This window comes from Agelaius phoeniceus, chromosome 20, assembly GCF_051311805.1.
Source record: "Agelaius phoeniceus isolate bAgePho1 chromosome 20, bAgePho1.hap1, whole genome shotgun sequence".
Taxonomy (NCBI): domain Eukaryota; kingdom Metazoa; phylum Chordata; class Aves; order Passeriformes; family Icteridae; genus Agelaius; species Agelaius phoeniceus.
The window spans coordinates 1,409,162-1,433,481 of record NC_135284.1 but is presented as its reverse complement, the minus strand read 5'-3'; the positions used below and the strand labels follow the sequence as shown (position 1 = coordinate 1,433,481).

Genomic DNA, 24,320 nt, shown 5'->3' with positions numbered 1-24,320 from the left:
GCATGAAAAATCAGAGAATCCCAGAAGGGCTTGGGAAGGGCTTTAAACAATTCCTGTGCTTTCCCCAGATCTGCAGGGGCTGGGCAGGAGTGCAGGCACCAGGGGGATGCCCAGCTCTGCCTCCCAGGGCAGCCAGCCCTGCTGCACACAAAGCCATGGAAGCCAGGCTGCCAGGACAGTCCCAGCAGAGCCCCTCTCCCTCCCCAGCCAGCCCAAGCTGATTTCCCACAAACAGGGCAGAGACAGGGCCCATGTGCACCGAGGGGCTGAAATATTCCCATTCCCTGTGATGAAGAGTCTGCTGGAACCCCATAATTGCAGGAGCCGTCCTAAATCGGTAACTTATAACTTCTGTATTAGGGCCCATGTGACCTAATAAAGAACATCTTTATCCAAGTATTACAGTTATTTATTGAACTTGAAAACAGCTCAAAACAACTTCTGTTTTCCATAATACTTCATATAAATTTTATCAGGCTAGCACATGAAGATGCTACATCTTGTTTTATAGTGTGTCCCTGGACAAGTTGCCATAGAATAATAAAAGACAATTTACAGCCAACAGCACACATATTCCAAACATACATACAAGAGATGAGTTTTGGCAGCACTTACAGTAACAATCCCAGAAGAATACATTCATATTTGTTTTTTTCAAAGTGCCACTGCTTTTGAAAGGAATCTGTTTCATTTGTGTTATATATCCCTGCTGTGTGAGAGTCCAAAGCCACTCGGAATTTGTCAGAAGAAAGGAACTGCAAGTGAAGCTGAGCATGGACAGAGAGCTTCTGGCTTTGCCAAATCATTGATTTCCACCCCTGGCACACTGCTTAGCCTGGAAGCCTTTAAATTACAGAATTATAGAGCCATGGAATGGGTTGGAAGGGACCTTAAAGGTCATCTCATCCCTTTCTTTCCAACTCCTTCTATTAAATATATATATATATACACACACATAGAGAGAGAATGAAATAATCACAGGAATGTTGTGTTCTAGAGAAATGCAAAGCATAACCCAAACTTGATTTCTACAATTGCCTTAAACACACCTCAGAACTTACCTTGCTCTCCCCACCACCACTGTCTGTGCCCAGGGCTGCATGATCTCCATGAACGAGCCATGGTCGAAGAAGCCACTCAGCCACTGCCCTTTCTGATCTAAAGGGAAGGGAAAAAAAGGGAAAAATCAAAGGAGGAAGGAGAGAGGGAAGAAAGAAAACAGAATATCAAAGCAACAAATCAAACTTGCTTAAAAATGCCAGCTGCAGAACATGGCACTGTCTTTTTATTTATTTAATTTTAAATAGATGACAATACAAGGGAACATTAGACAGCTGAGCATTTGTCTGCCTTCAGCCATCATGTCTTATTTCATTTCCTAGTCTGCATAAAGACAGCAATTTATCAGCAAAAGCATCATTTATTGTTAAACGATGGGGTTCGGAGAGCAGAGGGACTTCCCGTGCTTTTAAATAAATAACTCTGCTTTTTTCAAGACTACAAACATTTGTCAAAAGGCAGTAAAGTCATTAAAGATGGTTTTCAACACATCTATTTCTATTTTAAAACTTATCTCATATTCTTCTCTTGATCCTGCCTAATCTCTCTTTGAAAGAAGGAATGCTGCAGAAACCCAGGAACTAAACACAAAAATTTCAATGATATTTTTGAGTCACTTACAGAAATCACAATTCTGTGGGGCAGCTGCTGTGCACGGGGGTTTTGGGAAGCTCTGCATAAAAGTAACCCACAAAAAAATCCCCCCAAAACCCCAAATCCCTCCCAGCTTCACCCCCTGGCACAGAGCTCCCGAGGAACTCTTCCCTCTGAACAAGCACCTCTGCTTCTGCAAACCCAAGTCCAAAACCAATTAAAAAGTGGAGATCCGAGCACGCTAACCTCTGCTGACTTAAACAGGATGGAGAGTGTTTTATCAAGCCCAAACTTGTAATTACTGTGTTCTACATTCCTTGCCTCTGTGGCCCCACTGTAAAATGTGACCATCCATTTCAGAATTATCTCTTTATCGCGAGCCCGGAGCTGATCGTTGAGATTCTGGCCTCGTGTCGGGCGTCAGTTTGAAGAATATCACGGCAATATCTCCTCTAATAAATGGCTTTAACTTTTCACCTAGGAGATATCTGCTTTAACTTATCACAGGGAATCATCTGCTTTCCTTAACGCTTCCACTAAATTAAAATCTGAAGTCACTCGATTTGGAAGCCGGCATTTGCGGCACCCGGACAGCTGGATGAATTGCTTGAGAGATGATGAAAAAATATTATCCAAAAGCAGAAAACTTAGTTTATCACAAATCTCATTTTAGCCCCCCAAACTCATTAATAACAGCAGGAGTAATGGTCACCCAGTTTGCAGCTTGTACCTACACAAGGCTGCACAACCCCAGTGGTGCCCATACAACAACTCTCCAAGATCTGCAGGAATGTTGTGATTCCTTTAACAGACCCTCGTGGATGGACTTTCCCCTAATTCATAAAAAGAAATCCATAGAAGTGCCTATTCCCAGTAAATAGATCATCTGTAAAAGTATGGTGTCCTTGAGCACTCAGGATTTACATGCTACTTTTGGATATTGTTTATAAATAATATTATCGATTAATATTATTATATGTAAATATTTATATACTCTATCCATATTGCTCAGAACTAATTATTTTACAGAATCTGAAATATATTTGGGTAGCAGACATCTGGCAAACAGCCTGAAAACAAGGGGAGTTGCTGCCTGTCCTGGCCTTACTTGGGTTGGGGCGTCCAGCCAGCATCCAGCGAGGGTCGTAGGGGGCCTTGGTGGGAACAAAGTCAATGGTTCTGTCTATGGGATCCTTGGCTTTCAGGATGGGCACAGGGCTGTGGATATTCTAAGGGAAAAAGGGAAACACAGAAGGAAGTGAGAGCCCCTTTCCCAAAACCCTGCAAACACAGCAAACAGTGGCACCTCGGACCTGGCAGGCCCAGGAATTACCTTTGGCATGTAGGAAAGCCACTGCAGGATGGTGTAGACCCCTTCAAAGTCATCACACACAGTGTCATGTGTCACCCCGTTGTTGTGCATGATCTGGATCCCTCCCAGCTGGTTGTTGGAGGTGTAAACTTCCCGTCCAAGCACCTGGGGGAAGAGAAATGGGGAAGCCATCAGTGCTGGGATGTGAGCAGGAGGTGCTGGCCAAGCAGGCACACACAGACCCAGCCCTGCAGCACCTCAGCATCACCTGGAAATGGAAAGGATGGAGCAAACCTCTCCCAACACAGCCTCCCAAGCCCTGTGTGCAGGTAAGAGCTGCTGAACATGATGCCCAGTGAACAGAGGGCAGGGGTGGGTGGGATATTGGGAAGGAATTTTCCCAGGGGAGGCCCTGGCACAGGGTGCCCAGAGAAGGAAGCTGTGGATCCCTGGAAGTGTCCAAGGCCAGGCTGGACTGGGCTTGGAGCAGTCTGGGATAATGGAAGGTGTCCCTGCCCATGCCAGGGGGTGGAATTGGATCTTTAAGGTTCCTCCCTGCCCAAACCATTCTGGATTCTATGATCCTCAAGGGGAATGATACCAGTGGGGAAACTGAGGCCGTTTTCCCCCTCGCCCTCCCCAAGCAGCAGTGTGACCAAAGTCCCTGAGTGCTGAGCCCAGCTCAGCTCACTAATCCCAAACTGCTCCAGGAAAACTGTGGGTGGATGTATTTAAATGTATAACTGGGGGGAAAAAAAAAAGAAAACAAAGGCCCAGCAGCTCCTTGGAGAGGCTGGCCAGAAGCAGGCTGGGGCTCCTCATTCTCTTGCACAGCTCCATCTCTAATCTGAGCCTGGGCAGCACAGCTCTTTTCTCATTCTCCTGCTGTCTCTTCCCATTTGCCCTCTCCCTGACTGATACACTGATCTCTCGGTCACTTGGCTTTCTGCTCCACTGACTCCATATTACTAATAACACCTCTGCCACGGCCAGTTTACCTCATGAAGGCAGGAGCACATCATTACAAAATAAACTCATAACTTTGACATTCCAGCAAATACACGCCGTTTGTTATTTTTATGGGTTGAGTCTTTCTAACAGACAGAGGACATTACACACCTGCTTCATTTGGATCTTAAAAACCCCTTCAAACACACAGCACCAGCCTGGCCTCCCCCAAACACCCAGCACAGCTCATTCTGGGGACGGAGGAGCTGGCAGATGCCAGCCAAGGTTTATGTGCAGGAGAAACCGAGGCACAGATGTCACAAACCCAACCTCCAAATACAGAATTCAGGGTGTGCTTTAGCACAGGGATGTTCCTGGGTCTCCCTTCTGAGCTCCAACACCTTTCTCCTCCTCCTCCTCCTCTAACAAAATCAGTACCAAGCAAAGCCATGGTAGAGAAGACAGCAGCACAGATTTAGGTTCAAGGATAAGAAAGCCCAGGCCTCCAGATGCCAGGCACAAGCCTAGCTAAACGCTTCCCACAGAGGAAAATAAAAATAAAGAGGATTTAAACTCCCCCTCTCTGAACTAATGCAAACGCATGTACATGCAAAATGGGCCTCTGCTCCTGCTTATCTGGAGACACTGCAGACAGCTCAGGTTTAGCACTGCTGACAGGCAATGAAACAGCCTAATATACCACTGCTCTCACCCTCAAATCCCTTTTTGGAGATGCAGATAAACACACAGCTCCTTCTCTGTGTGCTGCAGCCCTTCCAGCAGAGCCTGGGGCAGGGGCAGATCCCAGATCGGGGGGGTATGGAGGATCATGGAACCCCAGAATGGTCTGGCTGGGACCTTAAACTCTTCCCATGAAGGAATTCTTCCTCATGCCCAACCTGAACCTCCCCTGGCAGAGCCTGAGGCCATTTCCTCTTGTGCTGCCATTTGTTCCCTTGCAGAAGGCTTCCAAAACATTCCAAAGTACTTGGGCAGCGTTGCCAACACTGAGTTCGTCTCATCTTCAAAAAACCCATTAGGAAAGCACATTTCTTGTTATTTCAGAGGATCTTTTGGCAAGCACAAGCAGAGCCAGGATTCCAACAGCCTCTGAAGGATGGTCCTCAACAGGCTCATAGGCCCATCACGTGCATATTAATAATTTTCCAGCACTCCAACCCACGCTGAGCAGCTGCTTTCTCCTCTCAGAACCTGGGCTGCTGGAGAGTTGGGACTTTCCCTGCAAAGCTGGGCTGGCTGAGGGCTGGGCTGGCTCATCTGTTTCACCCAGGATGAAAGATCTGAGAACATGACAGCTTGGAGGGCTTGAATGGGAATCATTATGTAACATAAGTGCTGTTATTATTCCAAGCATATCATGTGTTCATATCAAATATAAGTGCCAGATTTTTATCCAAATAATTCCAATAATTGCAATTCCCTTCCCACAATTTATATTGTCTGCCAGGAACACGAAGCAGAAGAGGCATATGCACGTCCTATAAATAGCCTATTTTTCATAAACAGGCAGAAATGATGGGAATGAATGTCTCATCAGAAAAAAAACGTAGGAACACAATGCAGGAACTTCAGACCTGACTGCTATTATGTGCAGTCAAGCCTCGACAGAGCTCAGTGCTCATTTCCAGCTCTTCCCCCGCACGGATCCTGCATTAGAGGGGGAAAAGCAGCAAGAGGGAAGAGAGCCCAGCTGAGCACAGAATGCACAGCCCCGTGCCTGGCAGTGGGAGCACAGACAGCTCCTCTCTGCCCTTCCAGCACTGCTAATCCCTGGCTCTGTGCAGTTCCTGCACTCGGAATTTACGAGCGTGCGGTGGGGGACCCTTCTGACTTGGGAACAGATTGGCTCGGTCTAATGCTTGGAGATTATTAAAGGCAGAGCTATACTCCACTATCAAGTCTACAGATCTTTTATTTAGAAGATATGGTGCTCTAAATGCACAAAGAGCTCCCTGTCACCTTCACATTAAAGCCCCTAGTGCCTGGTAAATGGAATTATATAGCTGTCATCTCCTTTCCCCAAAGTTTTAAGAGTACAATGGGCTCATTTTTTCCCACTCCATCCCAGCTTCAGAACTAAGAGACCTACTTTGTATTGATTTAGAGTCTCGGAAATAAATAAACCTGCTTCTCCAATGTGATTCACAAGAAATTCATGATACACTATTGCATGATATATTTCAAGCTGCAGCTCCGGCTCTTTTTTCCCTTTGGTGAGTGATGGGGGAGGTGGGAGCTGGGGGGAGGTGGGGAGCTGACAGCCTGATGGTTATTGGGGATGGCTCCTGACTGCAAATCCACGGGCAGGTCCTGCTGGTGGAGTCTTCCCCTGCTTCCACTTGGTGAGATCAGAGGGGGAAGGGGCAAAAAAGCAACTGCACCTCACCTGGCAGGGAGCAGGGCAAGGAGCAGCCAGGGGCCCATGGACCTGCAGCTCCTGCCTGGAGAGCCCAACCCTCCTCACAGGTACCCAGGGAGCAGAGCTCCACAGCTGGTCTCACACACACACAGGAGGTTCTGTCTGTCTGTCTGTCTGCCTGTCTGTCTGCAGCACCACACAATTTCGGTGGGAAGGTTTTCCCACCTTGAGGTTACTGAGGAGGATTTGGGAAAACTTCTGGGTTGCAGCAGAAAAATCAGGCTTTGCAATCTTGAGAGCTGAACTACAAACTCGAGATCAGACAGGCTCCAAATGACCTCTAAAATATTTGCTGTACGTATTAAAAATAAAAATTAATTTAGGGAGAAAATCAGCTGGGAAATAAAAACTGAACAACTTTTCCTTCGACCCAAAAAATTCCTAAGGAGGAGCTCATCCAAACTGATACTTTTTCCTGAAGAGCTCCAGATTCAGTGAAGTGGCATTTCCAAATGAAAAATGTCTTGTCAAAACCCTCGTGCCCCTCTCTCCTCTCCCTGCGTGTGTTTTGCTCAAGGTCACTCCCTCAGTCAGTGCTAAATCAAAAGGACTCAATAGACTTTGCAAACTAAAATTACAGCCCCTCTTCTGCATGGTGCCAACGCCCATAAATCCCACCTGTCTCAGCCAGGGGTTCCCTAATCTAGATATGAACCCCATAAACAATATTAATGGTTGTCTCCAACGTAAAGATCTTGGTCATTTCCTCTGTCACCTTCTGGACCCTGTTACTCAGAGATCCCTGGGGCACAGGCTGCAGTGCAGGGACCTTTGCACCAGGACACTGAAACTCTGCTCACTTTGCACTCTGAGTTTAGGTTCAGTCATGAGAAACGCCCCAGTTCTCCAGTGCTGTTCCTGCAGTTCCCACCATGTGTCCAGAATCACAGGGAATTTCTACAGAAAACACCCCAGGCTGGTCACCCCAATGTCCCCCTGGGGACAGCCCAGGAGGGATGGTCTGGACCAAAAATTCTGGGATATTTTTGCAAAGTTCAGCTCCTGTGGAACATTAGGGAGCAGAGTTAATGCTCCAGGGAGAACACAGCCTGCAGGATCCCCAGGAGCTGGGACACAGTCCTGGGGAAGAGCTTTGGACAGGCAGAAGATGGGCCACGATGGTAAACTCCTGTTCAGCAGAATTTAACACACACAGAGCCCCCACCCACACAGATAAACTGAGCTAGATCTGTATTAAAAATGATAGAAGGAGGGAGAATTAAAAAAGTCAACAGAAATCTATTAGACTTTGCTCCCTAAGCAAACACCAAGGGACTGATAATGGCATGCCTGGAACGTAAATTGTCTCTAATGGGAACAATACACAGATATCACCACTTAAAGAAAGGCAATTAAAACAAAAATGCAGCCACGGAGGGTGGTGGTTGTTCATCTGCACTGAGGCCAGGCATCCATCCTGCTTGGATGGATAGAGCAAGGACCTGTGTGTCACCAGCAGTGCCACCAGCCCTGTGTGTCACCAGCAGTGCCACCAGCCACACCCTGCAGCACCTCAAGCCTCTCGTGGCAGCAAAGAAAGGAATGAGCCTGAATTTGGAATTTGCTGGGTCTGGGCCATGGTGGCCCCCATCAGGGACACCTCCATGGCCCTGGCAGCTCTGGGAGCTGGAGACCACAACCTCCCCCCTGAGCCCAGCCTTGTGCTCAGCACCCCCAGGCAGGGCAGGGGGGCCTGTCCTGCTCCCCAGGACTGGGATAACCTTGGGCAGCCCCAGCCTCCACACAAGGAGCCAACCCTCGATGCTGGTGAGTGTTCATTTCTGGTGGACGCTTCCCAGCCCTCCTTGCTTAGCATTCTCCAACACCCTGCACCCATACAGATCTCCCAACAGTCCTGCTGTGCCACTACAGAATGATTCATATCATGCATTAATAATTATAATGCTCCTTTGAATGACAGGGCTGGCACTTGCTGTTCTAACTCACATGATTGCTCTCACATGATTGCTTTGATCTAATCCCAGGACTGGAGTCATCTTGAGCAGATACTGAGCTATCCCTGCCTTGAATCTCAAAAAAAAAAGAGCTTTCCACAGTACAAACCCCAACCAGCATCAGGCTCACAGGGCTTTTATTTATTTTTGCAGATTGTGAAATGGAAGGGTAAATATTACTGTTGGCAATCACTCCCCAGCCTGTGTGAGCCTCCTGTTCCTCCCTGAGCTCCTCCAGGGAGCCTGAGAGCTGCCCAGACCTCTCTCACATGGGCACAGCCCCCTGAGCAGCCCTGACCTATTGTCTCATCCTGCTCTGTGAATCCCAGAGCATCCAAAAAGTTCTGCAGCACAATTCAGGACTGAATCAAAACCACAAAGATATTCTCCTCTGGCCTCGTGCAAAGGAATCCAACAAGACCAAACAACACCTCTTCTTTTTGACCCATTCTGGTCAAAAGTGTCGCCCCATGACCAGGCAGGGAAATGAAACCCAAAGTGCTGAACTCTGCCTTGAATGTTTCATATTTTATTTTCAGTTCCTGACCCCTGATGCTCCCTGCAGACTCCTGGCAGGTGGGGTTTGTCCAGCTCACCCTTGGTGCTCTGAGCAAACCATGGGCAGCACAGGGCAAGCCAAGACCAGAGAGTTTGGGGGAAAATAAAGCTAAAACAGGAGGGAAACAAAGCAGTGCTGGTCAGAATTCTGTCACCTCTGACGGCTTTGGGGCAGCTCTTCACCACCATCACAAAATGGACTGTCTCAGAGCCTGGCTGAACATCTGCATAGCAAACTGATGGGAATCCTGCTAGGAGCAGTTCCTGAAAGTCTCAGCTGAACCTGGCTTCCCTTAGGAAAAGCCTAGAACACCCATCTGCAGGGAAAATGTGACTGAAAGCCACTATTTGTTTCCATTAACACAACAGCCTCCAAGACGGGATTTCTTTTAAACACAGAAGACAAGGAGGAGCAAACTGATTAAAAATAGGTCAGCAGCAGACTCTGGAACATCCTTGGGAGGGCTGAAATGGAACACAGCCCTGGAAGCTTGAAGCACATGAGCAGTGCAGGAATGGGGAATGCCAGGCTCTTTGGTCTGACTTCCATCAAAAAGAAAAGCCAGAGAAATGGAGGTGCTGGTGCAGGGCACAGCACGTCAGGTCTGAAATCACCCCGTGCTCAGGTTGTCACGAGGGAAGGGAGGGAGGGAGGGAGGAAGAAGAGGAGGAAGGTTTGGGGGTAGAAAAAGGGGGAGGCAAGGGAAGTTTAAAAAAAAAAAAATAAAAAAAAAATCTCTGCCTCAGCAAAAGTTTTCATTAAAATTTTAGACAAATGATCTCTGTGTCCTTCTCCCATGCTGCCTGGGGCTCCATGCTATTTCTATGCAAATAACAACCTCGTGGTTTATATCTTATTATTTCCACCGGAGCTGCGGCGACATGACCCGAGACGTGTGTGAGGTAGAGACAGCGACAGAGAGAGAGGGAGAGAAAGAGAGGGAAGGGAGGGAGGGAGATGGAGTGGCTGCTCGCTGAAGTGTGAAAAAATATTGTCAGGAGTGAGCAGCAAGAACAAAAAAAAAAAAAAAAAAGAGAGAGAAAAAAAAAAAGGAAAAAATTGCAGGGATAACGTGTTTATTTCAGCCCCTCTCCCCATGTGAACCAGCATCTTTTAAAATTCATTGGGCATCAGGCGATCATGCACAATCCATCTGCTTTCACTTTATCATTTGCATTTCATGCCTCCTGGCTTTTGATGTGCTGATACTTTGATGCAGTCAGGAGACGCGCATTATCATTATTTCAATTTGCAGGGGGGTCAGCGGGCTCGGCACAGGCGCGGCACACGCTCACCCCGAGCAGGGAAATGGCATTTCCACCCCTCCATCCACCCCCTGCTGAAATGCACTGGGGAGACAAAAGGGGCCAGCTGAAACACGGCCCCGTGTGCCCTGTGCTGGCACCTGGGGCATGGCACCTTCACCTGGCCATGGGGACAAAGCTACACCATGGAGCCCTGCCCAGCCCCAGCGTGCTCCCTGCCAGGGAAGGGCTGCAGGGTGCTCTAAGCCAGCTGTGTCCCCAGGATGTGCCCTGTGCTCACCAGCAGCACGTCAGGAGCCAAGCCCAGAAGCCACCAGGAGCTGCAGCTCCAAGGGACACTGACCTTGAGCTCACCATCTGAGTTAGAGGTCACCCCTGCTTTGGCAGCTGGACCTTTCCCTCTACACCTAAACCCTCAGGCTGCTTTTACATAATGATAATGAACAAGACCAGCAACAGCTCTGGCTGCACATAATGTTTGTCACCATTCCCCTCTGCTCCCTTTGTAAATTAGAAAGAATCCGGCGTTTCGCAGGGAAAAAAATAAAACCAAACAACTTCCCAGAAAGCCCTGCCTGCTCTCTGAAAGCCCAATTGTCTCCACTGCTGCAGGAACAGTTTTGTGCTGCATGTTCTGCTGGCGGAGAGGAGACATTTTGAAGATGTGTTTGCAGACAACAAGAAGTGTCAGCTTTGTCCTGCACCCTCTAGGAACACACAGATGTAAAAGTCAGCAATGGAAAAACTGCCCCAGATCTCTGGCACCTAAAGAGAAGCTAAAGGTGGCAGTTTCCATGTATTCACCTTTGTTTCGGCCATCAGCCCCTGCCAGCCCTGACTCCCCAGCTCCTCCAAGGGAATGAGCAGGACCAAGGCTGACCCACTGCACACAGAACAGCCACAACAGGCTCCCCTTTCTGGAGCCTGAGCCCTGGGAACGAGCAGGAACACACCACACCCCACAGCCAAACAGCCTCTGTGCTCCTGCAAGGGGACACTTTGCACAGCTGGCCCCTGGCTGGCACTGACCTCATCTCTGGCCCCAAAAAATTCAAAGTGGCCCTCTAAATCCCAGGGAGAAGTGTTTAACAGGCTGCAGGGAGCACAGGGTGAGCCTGAAGGCACTGCATGGCCAATGGATCAGCATCCACTGCTTGTTTCAGATCCTCCAGAGGATCAGCCAGACTGAGCTCAGACATTGCAGGCTAGCCCTGGACACCAGCTCCCTGCTTCAGACCCACTTCTGGGACACAACTGCAGCTGGATTCCTCCAGGAAGCCCTGAGCAGAACTGCAGGGACTGGAAACTGAGGATCCTCTGAAGCAGCAGGTATCACACACACCCAGGAGTGAAAGCTGGAGAGGATGCAACACGTTCCTCCCTCACCTTCAGGCAGATAGAGGTTCAGAGCTGACACAAGCATACCAACATCCCAGCAGAGCAGGGAGGAGGGAAAGGGACACACGGGATTGCTGAGCACACTGGAATTCACAGAAAGGGACACATGGGATTGTTGAGCCCACTGGAATTCTCAGAAAGGGACACATGGGATTGTTGAGCCCACTGGAATTCACAGAAAGGGACACAAGGGATTGTTGAGCCCACTGGAATTCACAGAAAGGGACACATGGGATTGCTGAGCCCACTGGAATTCTCAGAAAGGGACACACGGGATTGTTGAGCCCACTGGAATTCTCAGGATGGGATAAATCCTCCCAGGAAGCAGCTCCTTCTGCCTGTGCCTGCTGGCAGAGGTCAGGTGCTTAATTCAGTCCATACCCTTAATTTTTAAGTGCCTAAAATTTAGTGGGATTAATGGAGTCCTGTGCACACAGGCACTGAGTGCAGGGGCAGGGAGTGCAGTTAAACCTGGAAGAGGGGGAGAGCTGAACAGCCTGGCCCTGCCATCTGGGAAACTCTGCAGGGCCCCGAGCCCCAGCAAGTGACAGCTGGAGCCAGGCAACTCACTGCACTCCAGCAAGCACTAAACTGACTCAATTTCTTTTTAAAGGCTGGATCTTCAAATGCCTCTTTTCCTCCCATTGATGCAGGTGTGTGTGATGTGTGTAAGAGATCTAACTGAGGGTGCTGCAGCCTAGAGTTGATAGGATCAATGCTTCATTTTCTGCAGAGCCCCCTTTATTCAGGAGAATAATTCAACAAGAGCCTGTTTTCCTTTATCTCCCATTGTCAGGCAGGCACTCCTGGAAACACAGCTTGCCATGGAGTACAGGCACCCCAGGTGCTGAGAGTGCCTGAGAACAAAGCTGCTCGATGGGGAAGGGCACTCACAGCACACAGCCCCAACTCCAGGGAAACAAAGCCCTCAGGGACAGCCATGGAGCAGAGTGGGCTGGGAGCTGTGTCTGCACCAGGCTGCAGCCTGGGGGATTAATGGGCTTGGGGCAGCAAGGGGGAAAAATCTGCCTCTGGAGTGGGGGGAGAAGAAAAGAGGCACTTTAGCAGTGAGGAGGCTGTAAGTTTTCTTTGTAACAGCCCCAGTTATTCCTCCTGTCCCCACAGCTGGGATTTCCAGCAGGAGAGCTCGCTCCCAGCCTGGAAAATCAGCGTCCAAGCTCCCCAGAGCTAACACAATGCTGGGGCTGCCTGGAATTCAGAGAACTCTGGGCCATGTATTTTGGAGCAGGAACTTCCAGACCCTGCGACCAGCCCTGGTTCCCCTCACAGCCCTCAGAGGGTGGGAGAAGGCACTGCCTGGGATCCAATCCGTGCCCACAACTGTCGCAGACATCTTTTTATGGAAAATCCTTTCCTTAGGACTTTTTCCTCCTGAGAAGCCGAGAGGCCTCAGGAACACAATGTAAACAATGGTTATCTGCTGCTGTGGAATGCAACAGGTGGGTCTTTGATTGGCCCATCTTAGATGTTTATAATTAATGGCCAACCACAGCCCAGCTGGCTCGGACAGAGAGTCTGAGACAGCTGCCTTTGTTATCATTGTTTCTGATTCTATTCTTAGCTTAGCCAGCCTTCTGAGATGAAACCTTTTCTCCTATTCTTTTAGCATAGTTTTAATGTAATATATACCATAAAATAATAAATCAAGCCTTCTAAAACAGGGAGTCAGGTCCCCGTCTCTTCCCTCATCCTAAGACCCCTGTGAACACCGTCACACGCAGCCTCTGTGGAAAGCTGCTCCCCTCCTTCAACCCACAGCATGGCAGGACTCCAAGAGCAGCCCCTGAGGGCTGAAATGCAGGGACCCACCTTGTTGAGGGCCCCACAGCCGGTGAGGATGATGTGGGAGTTCTCCACCTGGATGGTTCTCTGGCCCAGCCGCACGATGTAGGCCCCGATCCCGATTGCCCGACACGTCACCTGGGAAAAAAGGGAAAAAAGGGAAAAAAAGAAAAAAGCAACAGCATTGATTTCTGTCTCTCCACACAGCCCCAACCTATTGATTCAAACATTGAGATAAAACTAGGTGTGTTTGTAGTACGAGGCCATGAAATCTAGTCTCGCTGGAAAATTCCAGAATCCGTTGCTTTGTAAAACACAGGATCTGAACATGAATGTATTTTATTTAAAAAAAAAAGACAAGCAGCGATTTTCAGACTGAGCAAATGCGAGGCCAAATGCCTGAAGTGTTTTAAATTGAGTGTGGAGGGGACCCAGCCCTGCACTGGTGCCAGGAGCATTGCTCAAAGCCTACAGGAGCCCATTTCCATCAGCCAGAAGGCTGATCCCAGATGGATGCTTGGGATATCATCACAGGATTTTTAGCTGAAACAGACAATACATTTGAAGAATAGAAAGCAGTGGGGGATTACCAAGCTGATGGTGATAACACTATCATAGGCTAAAGATGATTCTCCAGCAATCATGCCAGATGCTCTGAGGTTCTCTACTCCAAGCCCGTCCTCCTTGCCGATAATATCCGTTATCTTGTACCTGAGGGAGACACAGACAGCCCCTGAGTCACAAGGTCCAGTGATTTGCTGAATCAGTTTGCTACAAAGAAAATGGAAAGTGACTAAATATCATTAAGGCTCCAAGGAGAAATGTGCAGGAAGCCCGGGCAAGGGCTGTGCAGGGCCCATCGGGCAGCACCATGGAACCTTCCCACAGGAGCAGCACTGCAAGGGGAAAGGCCAAGGGAGAGGAAGGCCTGGGGAAAGTGTCCTGTCATTCCCACAGGACCTGAGGAGCAGGCTGATTAATAGGAAAAAGGGCAAGAAAGGAAGGGGATGCAGACAAAGGGAAAGAGGAAAAGAAGAAGGATTACAACAAGGCTCTCACCTTTTCTTCACTTCCTTCTCCCATGCCTCCATCCCCTGCCCCTAGGGAATGCCCCAGCTGAGGACGAGGACATGCCATGCCTGCCCCAAGGATGAACAGAAAGCTTTCCACTCCTACCTGGACTCTCCATTTTCCTCCACGTGCTCACAGTGAACAGAGTTCAGGGCACTGACTTTCTTATAGTCTTGAGGAGTCAGGTACAGGTATTTGTATCCCTGCAGGGAAGAACAGTTCATTCATCCCAGTCCCACCTGTAGCCCCTTCCAGAAACAAACTTCCACAGAATTAAATTCCACAGAGTGATAAGAATATCCTCTCAATATTGGAGATGCAGCTGAGGCCAGTGAAAGCTGGGAATGGTGCAATATTTGGCTGGGAATGGTGCCATATTTAGCACTAACTCCTTCTAGATGCCAACCTGCTGCCTGGGAGATGGTAAAATCCTGTCATGGAATAGTCTGGGTGAGAAAGGACCAGGTTACTCCCAGTTTCATCCAGCTTAGCACTGGGCATTTCCAGTGTTCCACACCCAATACTGAGGAGAACCTTGGACGTGACACTCTGAAATCTTCACCCTCACCTCTGCTAGAAGAGGTGCTGTTACAGTTATATTTTCTGGAAAAATCTTTTTGCTTAGGATTCTTTTCCTGGGAAGCTGAGAAGTCTCAGAGAAAAAGGAAAACAATATTTTCCCATTGCTTCTCCTGTGTTTTGCTGTGTTGGAATGTGTTTGGAGATTGTTTCATTAGTTTCATGTGAATTGTTTTAACTTATTACGGTCAAACTGTGTAGAAACTCTAGAAAGGGCCACAAGTTTTCATTGCTATCTTTTTAACCTTCTATAAGGTTAAAAATATAAACTTATACCTCTATAAGGATTCTTATAAATAATATAAATTTATACTTCTTAATATTATAATATTATAATATTAATATTATAATAATTATAATATAATATTAATATTATAAACTTCTTATACTTAATATAAACTATAAGTATTCTTTCTGTATTCTTTTAGTATAGTATTCCTTCATATAATACCATATCATAAAATAATAAATTAGCCTCCTAAGAGCACAGCATCAAATCCATCACTCCTTCCTCTGTCTGGGGAGCCAACACAATCAGGTGCCATCAGAGCCAGCCTGCTGTGGGCCGCTGCAGCGTTTGCTGCTGCAGCTCCCTCACCTTGTAGGGGTTGTCCGGGTCCTCCCAGGCCACGTGGAACATGTGCCGGATCTCCTCGGCCAGCCCGATGCGGGCCCCGCTGTTGGCAGCCACGTAGATGCGGGGGATGCCCTGAGCCCGGGCCAGCTCCGAGGCCCTGAGGAACAGCACGTCCTCCTGGGGCCCGAAGGAGCCGATCTTGTAGGTGATGTCATTGCCTATGACGATGATGTCCCGGCCCTCAGGGTACTCGGGTGTCTTCAGGGTCATCTTCCAGGCCACCATCCCGATCTGCAGCCCGAGAGCAGAGAGCGGCACAAAATCAACGTTGTGTCCTCAAGGTGTGAGAGAAAAGAGTCACACAGGGATGGTTTCTCTTGTTTGAGGTTCATTCTCTTGGACTTGGCATATTTTCCTGGGGATGACATCAGCTCTCATGGGCTCTGCCAGTGCCCATCAGAGCGGGAAGCACTTGATCCTTCCCACATTCCTTGAGCACGTTCTGCACTGCTCTCACCCCACCAGGACACTCACACTGGTTCTCCCTCTCCCCATTCAGGGGTTTATCACAGGTCTAAGACAGCCCTCTCACAGGGAGCTGTGCATTCCCTGTGCTCCCAGGGTGAGGTGAATGCACAGCATTCCCAGGTATCACCCCACACCCTCATCCCCCTCACCCAACCCTCATTTTAACCCCCTTTTTATTTCATTGCTATCCCAAATATCCCTTCATTCCTTCCTCTCTTCCCTTTTCCCTTCCCCAGTTTCACAGCAGCTCCATCCCAAACCCACCTGGCTAAGCAACACCTTTTACTGCATTTTTTTTTTCCCAGAAATCACTGATCTCTGCTGGCCCCATCTCCTGAGGGATCAGCAGCATCCCTCCCTGCCCTGCCTGCCCCATCCCTCCCTGCCCTGCCTGCCCCATCCCTCCCTCCCCTGCCTGCCCCATCCCTCAGGCAGCGCTCGGGGCTCCAAGTTCCATTAACAGATGGGAGCAGCAGCATCCCTTGAAAGCCACATGCATCACCCAGTCCCCGCTTGCCCAAGGATCATAAGCCCTGAGTACACATTCCTCAAGCCGATTGCACATCCTCTGCAATCAGCAGGGCTGAGGCTCTCATTGTGGAGCCTCGGAATTCTGAGCATGATGAACTAAAGCGGGAGGGGGAGAGGCAGCAGATAGATCTGTGCCATTTAATCCACATCCAAATGGCACAATACACAGCCCAGATCCAATCAGCATCTGCAATAAGATATGCCATAATAGGCTCATTAAAAAAAATAAAGAGGCAGAGGAATTAATCAAAGGGTCATTGGAAGTAAAGCAGGCAGCAATCCAAAAATATTACAGCCAGCTACTGGCAGATCCTTCCTTGCACTTCCCCTTCCAAGAGCTGAGATTGCAAGTTAACAGAGTGTTTCAGTTCACCTTCTCCTTGGATTCCTCCACTCCTACTCTGACAAGTCAGAACAGAATAATCTTTTTGCCTCTGAATATTTGCAGACCTACAGTTCCACCTCAGCATCCAACTGCAGGGTTTGGAACAGAGAGATGCTGCAGCAGCTTCAAAGAAGGGAGCAAAAATCCCTGACAGTTGTTTCCTTACAGCCACACTGACCTCACCAGTCAGGGCTGAGGGACCAGTGATGGACCAGAGAGTCCCCAGGGCTGGTCCCACACTCCATCCTACCCACCAGGATGTAAGAGATTTTCCTCACTTTCAGCAGCTTGAGGATTTTTGACAGCACAGGAAACAGGCCAATTTAAGGCATTTCTTATTTAGAAAATTCAGATTGTAACAGAGGTGTTGAAACAGTTTCCTAACCCAAGGTCGTGGGTCCCCTACACCAGTAAAGTCCCTTTTGTCAGTGCTCACCAGCAGAACAGAAACAACCTGGCCAGGGCACAAACTCCTGAAAACAGTTTACAGTGGACAAATATTGAGCAACCCTATACAGTTTAGGAAAAAAAAATTCCAAGTGCACCACTATTAACTTGGGTGTCTTTTGCCTCCCCAATTCATCACATGTTTTGTGCCATTTATCCAGTAATAAAAGCCACGGGGATCTGCACAACTAAGGAATTTTTTTTGCTACAAATTTGCTAGATTCAGTTGAGATTTATGGGCAGTGGAGAATGGCTTTCTATTCCAGAAAAAAAAAAAGGAATAACGAGATTTTTAAGTTAACGGCAGCACTCCAAAAACTGGAGAGTTCCCAGGTTAATTAGCCAGGCTGAGCTAATCACCTAAGAGCACTGGCAGGCAATGGTAGGTGATGGTGAGCAGCCCTGGCTTTGGAACAGGCTCTTTTGAAGAGGCAGCACAGTTTGGAAGTGCTGCTCCTGCCACGGCTCCATTCCCAGCACACCCAGGAGTGAAGAAGAGGCGGAGGAAAAATAAAAGCAGGAACCGTCTTATTTAACTGTTTTTATGTTGGCAAAATGATTTGTGCCCTGGTATTTCCATAAGAAGTGGGACCATTATTCTCCTGTAGGAACACATTTGGTTTGAAAAGTATCAGTGGGCAGCACGTGAAAATCAAAGGGGATGAATTATTCACAAGCCCCGATCAGAAGTGATCATTATTTCTGATGCTCCAAACTGTGATTAGGATTCAGTGCTCAGCTGTCATTTGCTCCCTGAACGGCCCCAGCCCCGCAGACACATGGAGATGACACCCAAGTTTCAGATGTATAATTTTACACACACCTTCTCCCACTCCATCCTGGCCTTAATGGAAGCATTAAGAGCCAGTAAAACGGGCGCGCTAACGAACGGCGCTTCCCCGGCGCTCGTAAACGCCGCTCGTTTGACACCCAGTGTCAACACTAATCATGGCCTAAAATTAACACCAAAATTGACTTCAACATTAATTGCACTATCGATGGGAACAGTAATACACACACTGATGCAGTTCCAAATTGACTGCCGGTGGCAGGCAGAGCTGTTGACAGCAGCTCCGAGGGGAACGGGGAAGGAGCCGATCCCAGGCTCCCTCCGGGAAGCACGGCAGGCTCCGAGCACAGGGAGCCACTGGCAGCTGGGGACAGGGAGCTTCTCAGCCTCTTTCTGGCAGGTTCTGTAATTCCTGGAGAAGCACAGCCAACAGAATCACGGAATATGCTGAGCTGGAAGGGATCATCCAGTCCAGCTCCCAGCTCTGCACAGACACCCTGACAATCCCACCTTGTGCATCCCTGAGAGTGCTGTCCAAACACTCCTGGAGCTCTGGCAGCCTTGACCACTCCCTGGGGAGCTTGTTCAGTGCTCCACCACCCTCTGAGGGAAGAACATTTTCCTAATATCCAACCTAAACCTTCCCCTGGCACAGCTCCAGCTGTTCCCTCAGGTCCTGTCACTGGGCACCAGAGAGAAGAGATCAGTGCTGGTTTATTCTGCTTCCCTCACTACAGGATGGTGCTGAGCCTGGGGACTGAAGGCCAGGCTTCATTTTATCCATTCACACCCAAATTTGGAAAGCTGAATGTGGGTATTTACTTGGTGCAGATGCAGCAATTTTGGCATTTCAACATTTGAATCTGGTGCCTGGAACTTCAGATCTAAAAGAGTTGACTCTCTGCACTTAACACTGTGCAGAGCTTTTACATTTTTATCTGGAGCATGAAGCAGCTCCCAGGAAAAGGGCAGAGTGCACGTGGTCTGCCAGAGGCATTCCAGCTCCGTGCCTTGACAAGGGTGGAGTGCCAAAAGCCAGGATTCCTTCTTGGCTCTGGAAAAGGTGTCCCTCAGCAATCCAAGCGTGGTGGTGGCAGCCCAGCCAAGCACGCTGGCACGATCTGAGCAACGGGAGGGAACAGCTCCAGCATGACACCAAGAGCTCAGGGAAAGGTGTCACAGGATCCCAGAACCACCCAGGTTTGAAAAAGACCTCCAAGATCATCAACTCCAACCTGCGACCCATCCCCACCTTGTCACCCAGACCAGAGTGCCACATCCAGTCATTCCCTGGACACCTCCAGGGATGGGGACTCCAAACCACCCTTCAAGTGCCTGGCCACCCTTTCCATGGAGAAACTCCTCCTGAACTTACAGATGGGTAAAGATACATTACAGAGAGCAACACACAACCTTCATCAGGGGCTTTCCTGTGGGCAAGACCATTCCTGTATCCATGTGACCCACATACACCTGTTCAAACTTCTATATGAGCACAGAGAATAAAACTGTGCCATCTCTTCCATCCCTGTTCCTGGAAGGCTTGGATTTGGGGATTTGAAAACTCTCCAAGAAATCTGCAGCTCTGGCTGCTGTTTTAATTCCCTGTGCCTGCCATAAAATGCAGGAACAGGGGGTGACAAAGCAGAACATGCAGCTCAGCGATGAAGCTGTGCTTGTATAAAATGCATTAGCTACACCTTCCTGCCTCTGGCAATCCGGGAAGCCACCAGAGCAGCATTCCAGGAGCCCTCTGCCATCCTGAATTTCCCCTGGCCAAAGCTTCCCAGCTAGCCAGGAAAGGTGCAGCAGGCAAAGCTCCAGCCAGCAGCGGTGATTGTGGATTATTTCTGATCCTCGTGCTGCTGAGGAGGAAAAACTGTGACATCTAGTGCCAGTGGGGAAAATGACATTTTCCATTGGCACCGGCAGAGGGATGAAGGGGGATGTGGGGTGTTGCTGCAGGCCCTCCTTACATCACTTTCTCCTTGTCCTTGAAGATTAGTTGGGTCTTATCAGCAGCTGGTGCTTTCCTGGTGCCAGAGGATCAGGGGAAATTGTAGTCAAAATACATAAAGTGCTATAGAAAAGCATCCCAATGCCTGGCTCAGGACTGACAAGGAATATATTGAGTTCTGCAAGGGGCTGAGGGAATTACCTTTTCACACTGAGATTTGTGCTAATATGCTAATCTGGGGAACAAAGCCCTGGGCTTTGAAGGGGGTGTCACTGTGCTCCAGGTCTTGTCTCCAGCACGGTGATTTACACAGTGGTGGAGACACCCCTGAACTACTCTGTGCTCACCAATTCCCAGCCCTTTCAGAGAATTCCCCATTTTTAGCACAGCCCCACGCCAGGGGAGGAACAGGATGAGGTTTAAGGTCCTTCCAACCCAAACCAGTCTGGGATTCTGTGACAAAGTGGAAAAAGAGGTGTCCTCTGGATGGTCAGAGGATGGAAAAGGCCCTGTAGTGATGGTGCTGTGCCCCAAGGGCAGGGCAGGGCCAGCAGGACAAGGACTGGGACCCTCTGCTCTGGAGCAGCCAGAGCAGCCTAGGAATAAAGAGCAACCTGTATTTTCACAGTCCATTAATTCCTTGGCTTCTTTGTTGAGACGAAAGCTAAGAGCTAATTACTGCAGTGGTGTGGTGGGCGAGGGGAGTGGTCCTGAGCTACCAGAAAAACCTCTGGGATTGGGAGAAGCCCTGAGACCTCAAGCCTGTCCTGAAAACACAGAGAGATTACTGCCCAAAATGCTGCTTGCCAGCTCTGTGAGGACAGGGAGAGCCCCAGGCTGGAGCTCCTGCCCTGCCCCTGTCAGAGCAGGGGCTGCAGCTCTGGCTGAACACACTGCCCACAGATCTCCTGATTTTATGCTGCTTTCTCAATTCCTCCATCAGCTCAGACACTCAGGGCACTCCGCTCAGCTGAACGCTGTGACAGCACGAGTGTCCTGACCCCTTTTCACACGGAGGAAATGCAACTGTCAGGAAGGCCAAGCCCTGACCCCCCGTGCCAGGCTCCCACTGGAGGCGTGGGAATGGCTCTGAGCCCCGATCCAAAACAAGGAGAGCAGGAACGTGAATGCACCCAACAACAGCAAGCTTTACCACAGACAGCAATCCCCAGCAGACATCTCCTCTTTACTAGAAAACACAATGGGCAATCTCTCCAATGAGTTTGAATTCAGAGAATCAGCACCTTTTGCTGGCAAGAAAGAAAAATAATAATAATAAAAACCTTACATTTCCTTGAGAAGTTCCTATTTCATCTGTCAGCCAGCTCACTGGGACCAGCTCTGGATCTCTGGGGCACAGACTCAGAGCTGGAGGGACCTCAGTGCCCATCCAGTTCCCCCTGCCATGGCAGGGACACCTCCCACTGTCCCAGGCTGCTCCAAGCCCATCCAGCCTGGCCTGGGACACTGCCAGGGATGGGGAGCCCACAACCTCTACAACCCCTCTGGGCAAGAAGACATTTGATAGATCACATCGGATCAGATTAATTTAAATACCAACACCCCACACACCACAACAGCCATGTGATTTCTTTACAGACCGAGCACAACCAAGTCTACCAAGGGTTAAAAAAAATCTCCTAATTTTTTTTTTTTTTTTTTTTTTTTTTGGTGGTCTTTGGGTACAGAATCTCTTATAATAAGACTATTTGTATTCATACTGGCAGAGTAAACACTACATGTTCATGCCCAGGCAGCTCTGTGCTTGTAATTTCAGCAAGAACAGAGCGACGTCCCTGAGGGACTTTGCTATTTCCCCAGCCACCATCCACTCCAACGCTGAATGAGAGCAGGGAAGGAGAGAAAGATGATGGCACAAGGCTCCCCAGCAGCCTCAGCCTGCCCTGGGAACGCAGGGAAAAGCTCATTCCAGCTTTAATCAGACCAGTTCAAACATTTCTCCTCAAGTCCAGCAGAAGACAAGGCCGCAGCGACCCCACAGACACCATCAGGGGTAATTTGCAAAAATCCTATTCCAAACCTTCCCCCCTGACAAGGTGCACGCAGGAAATGGTGAGGAAAACCTCTGTTTCCTTGCATCCATACCCTGATGGGTTTAACAGAGCCTTTGCAAACCTTAAGCTGCGATTTTAGGAAAATACAGTTCAATGACACCAAGAAAAAAAAATGATACCATCACTTAGAACTGTTCAAATTTAAATTACTTTGGAACATTCACTTACTAATTCCCACAAAAATAACCACCACATCTTCTAGTGGTTCTCTTTACTCTGCACTCATTCCAAAGCTGCAATTTTTTTGCACCCAGAAAAACCAAAGTCTCCTCCTGCTCGAGCTCCAGGAGTGCTTCTGCCACCCCCAGCATCAGCTCGTTGTAACTCTTGAGTAAATCCTGCTCTAGAGAGGGAGGTTCCACACACCTTGATACAAACTGTGTAGGGAGGATGGGAATGGAAGCGTAAAACAGATTTTTCTGTGGTTTGGGTTTTTCTCAGAAAATGAAAATATTTCTATTTAGTCTTGTAAAACACATTTTGCTCAAATACAAACCCCAGTTACCTGGAACAGCTGAATGAGCATTTTCTAATTATGAAGGAAGCCCAGCATAGGCACAGGTTTGAAATGGAATCATCATTTACTAGGGAAGTTAAAATACCCATTGTAGGGAAGGTATTAATTTTTAATGAAACAAAAATCTCATTTTCAAGAGCGAGATTCCATCTGTGAAAGGCTGAACGGACAGACTCTGTGCCCGGCTGGCAAATTCTCATTACAATGGCCAAACCCAGCCCAAAGCACAAGGTCCTGTGGGGCAGGCAGGGAGCAGCAGCAGGGAGGGAAGGGGCACTTGCCTCGTTTCCTCCTGGCAGCCTGTTCATGTGCACGAGCTGGCCCTGGTCATCCAGCACCAGCTCCGTGTAGGTCAGGATGTCAGAGGGCAGAGGTGCTGGGGGCAGGAAGGCGTGCTCGTTCATGGAGTTCCACAGCTTGATCAGGGACTGGGGGCACAGGGGAAATCCTCGTTAGCAATGACACCCAGAAATATCTATATTCAATATTTATATTTCAATCTACTTAATATTACATTAATATTATTATAAATATAATATACAATATAATGGTATATATACTATATATAATGTTATATACACACTATAATTATATATATTTTTTATATTATTATATAACAATATTATTATTAATATATTATTATATTTATAATAATATTATATTATTAATAATATTGTTATATAATAGTATAAAAGTATAAATATGGTTATATTACATAATATAAATATAATATAGATATAAATAATATAGATATAATTTTAAATATAAATATTTATGTTATATCGTATATAACGCAAGTTATATTTACGTTATATCGCATATATCGTAAATATAACATTATATCGAATATAACATCAATATCTACGTTAATATTTATATTTCAATCTACTCCAGTGTGGTATTCCCAGCTATTTGGGGCTATTCCCAGCTCAGGACACCCTGAAATATCCCTCCTGACAGTGCTCCAGGGATAGCACCTGCTCTGGGATTTGAATTGGGAAACAGTTTCCCCCAAAGCGAAATGGGAACGAGGTGGTTGGGGATAGAACCCAGCAAATCAGAAACATCATCTAGGAAGGGCAGATGACAAGGTGGGAAAACAAACAGCAACAAGAGAGGGGAGATGGTTTATGTTTCACTCTCCACTGTTTGACTCACTCATGGAACTCCAGTTTATCCTAACTTCACTCAAAGTGGATCCAACCCATAGCTGATATTCCCTGGGGATCACTGGCAGCCACTCCAGGTCCCTGGCTCCCCTGACAACCAGGATGGCAAAGAAAGGAACAACAAGAAGAGCCCAAAGAACACTCACCTGCCTGAACATCTCAGGAATGTCATAGACATAGGATGTCCCTAAAGTTTGTGCCTGGAACCTCTTGGACTGCAGCAGGTCCTTGGTCACGTAGGGAGTGTTGATCAGCATCCCATGGAGTGGTCCCTGCTTGTCTCCATATGCCTGGAACATGATCTGCAGGACAAACCAGGGGTTCTGTACACAGAGCTGATCCAGCCCTCAGCAAAAACCCC

General features: G+C 48.2%; 1 protein-coding gene across 4 annotated transcripts in view; it reads right to left on the bottom strand.

Moving 5' to 3' along the window:
• ACACA (acetyl-CoA carboxylase alpha) overlaps positions 1–24,320 on the bottom strand; it is a 107,690-nt gene that overhangs the window by 20,280 nt on the left and 63,090 nt on the right. For all 4 annotated transcript variants that reach the window (XM_054646889.2, XM_077188816.1, XM_077188815.1 and 1 more), the window contains 9 exons: positions 24,106–24,261; positions 23,072–23,218; positions 15,582–15,851; positions 14,510–14,607; positions 13,924–14,044; positions 13,361–13,471; positions 2,987–3,130; positions 2,762–2,882; positions 1,062–1,158 (listed from right to left, as the gene is read on the bottom strand). In XM_054646889.2, the coding sequence (XP_054502864.1) occupies positions 1,062–1,158; positions 2,762–2,882; positions 2,987–3,130; positions 13,361–13,471; positions 13,924–14,044; positions 14,510–14,607; positions 15,582–15,851; positions 23,072–23,218; positions 24,106–24,261 (1,265 nt within the window). The remainder of the gene's footprint in view (positions 1–1,061; positions 1,159–2,761; positions 2,883–2,986; positions 3,131–13,360; positions 13,472–13,923; positions 14,045–14,509; positions 14,608–15,581; positions 15,852–23,071; positions 23,219–24,105; positions 24,262–24,320) is intronic.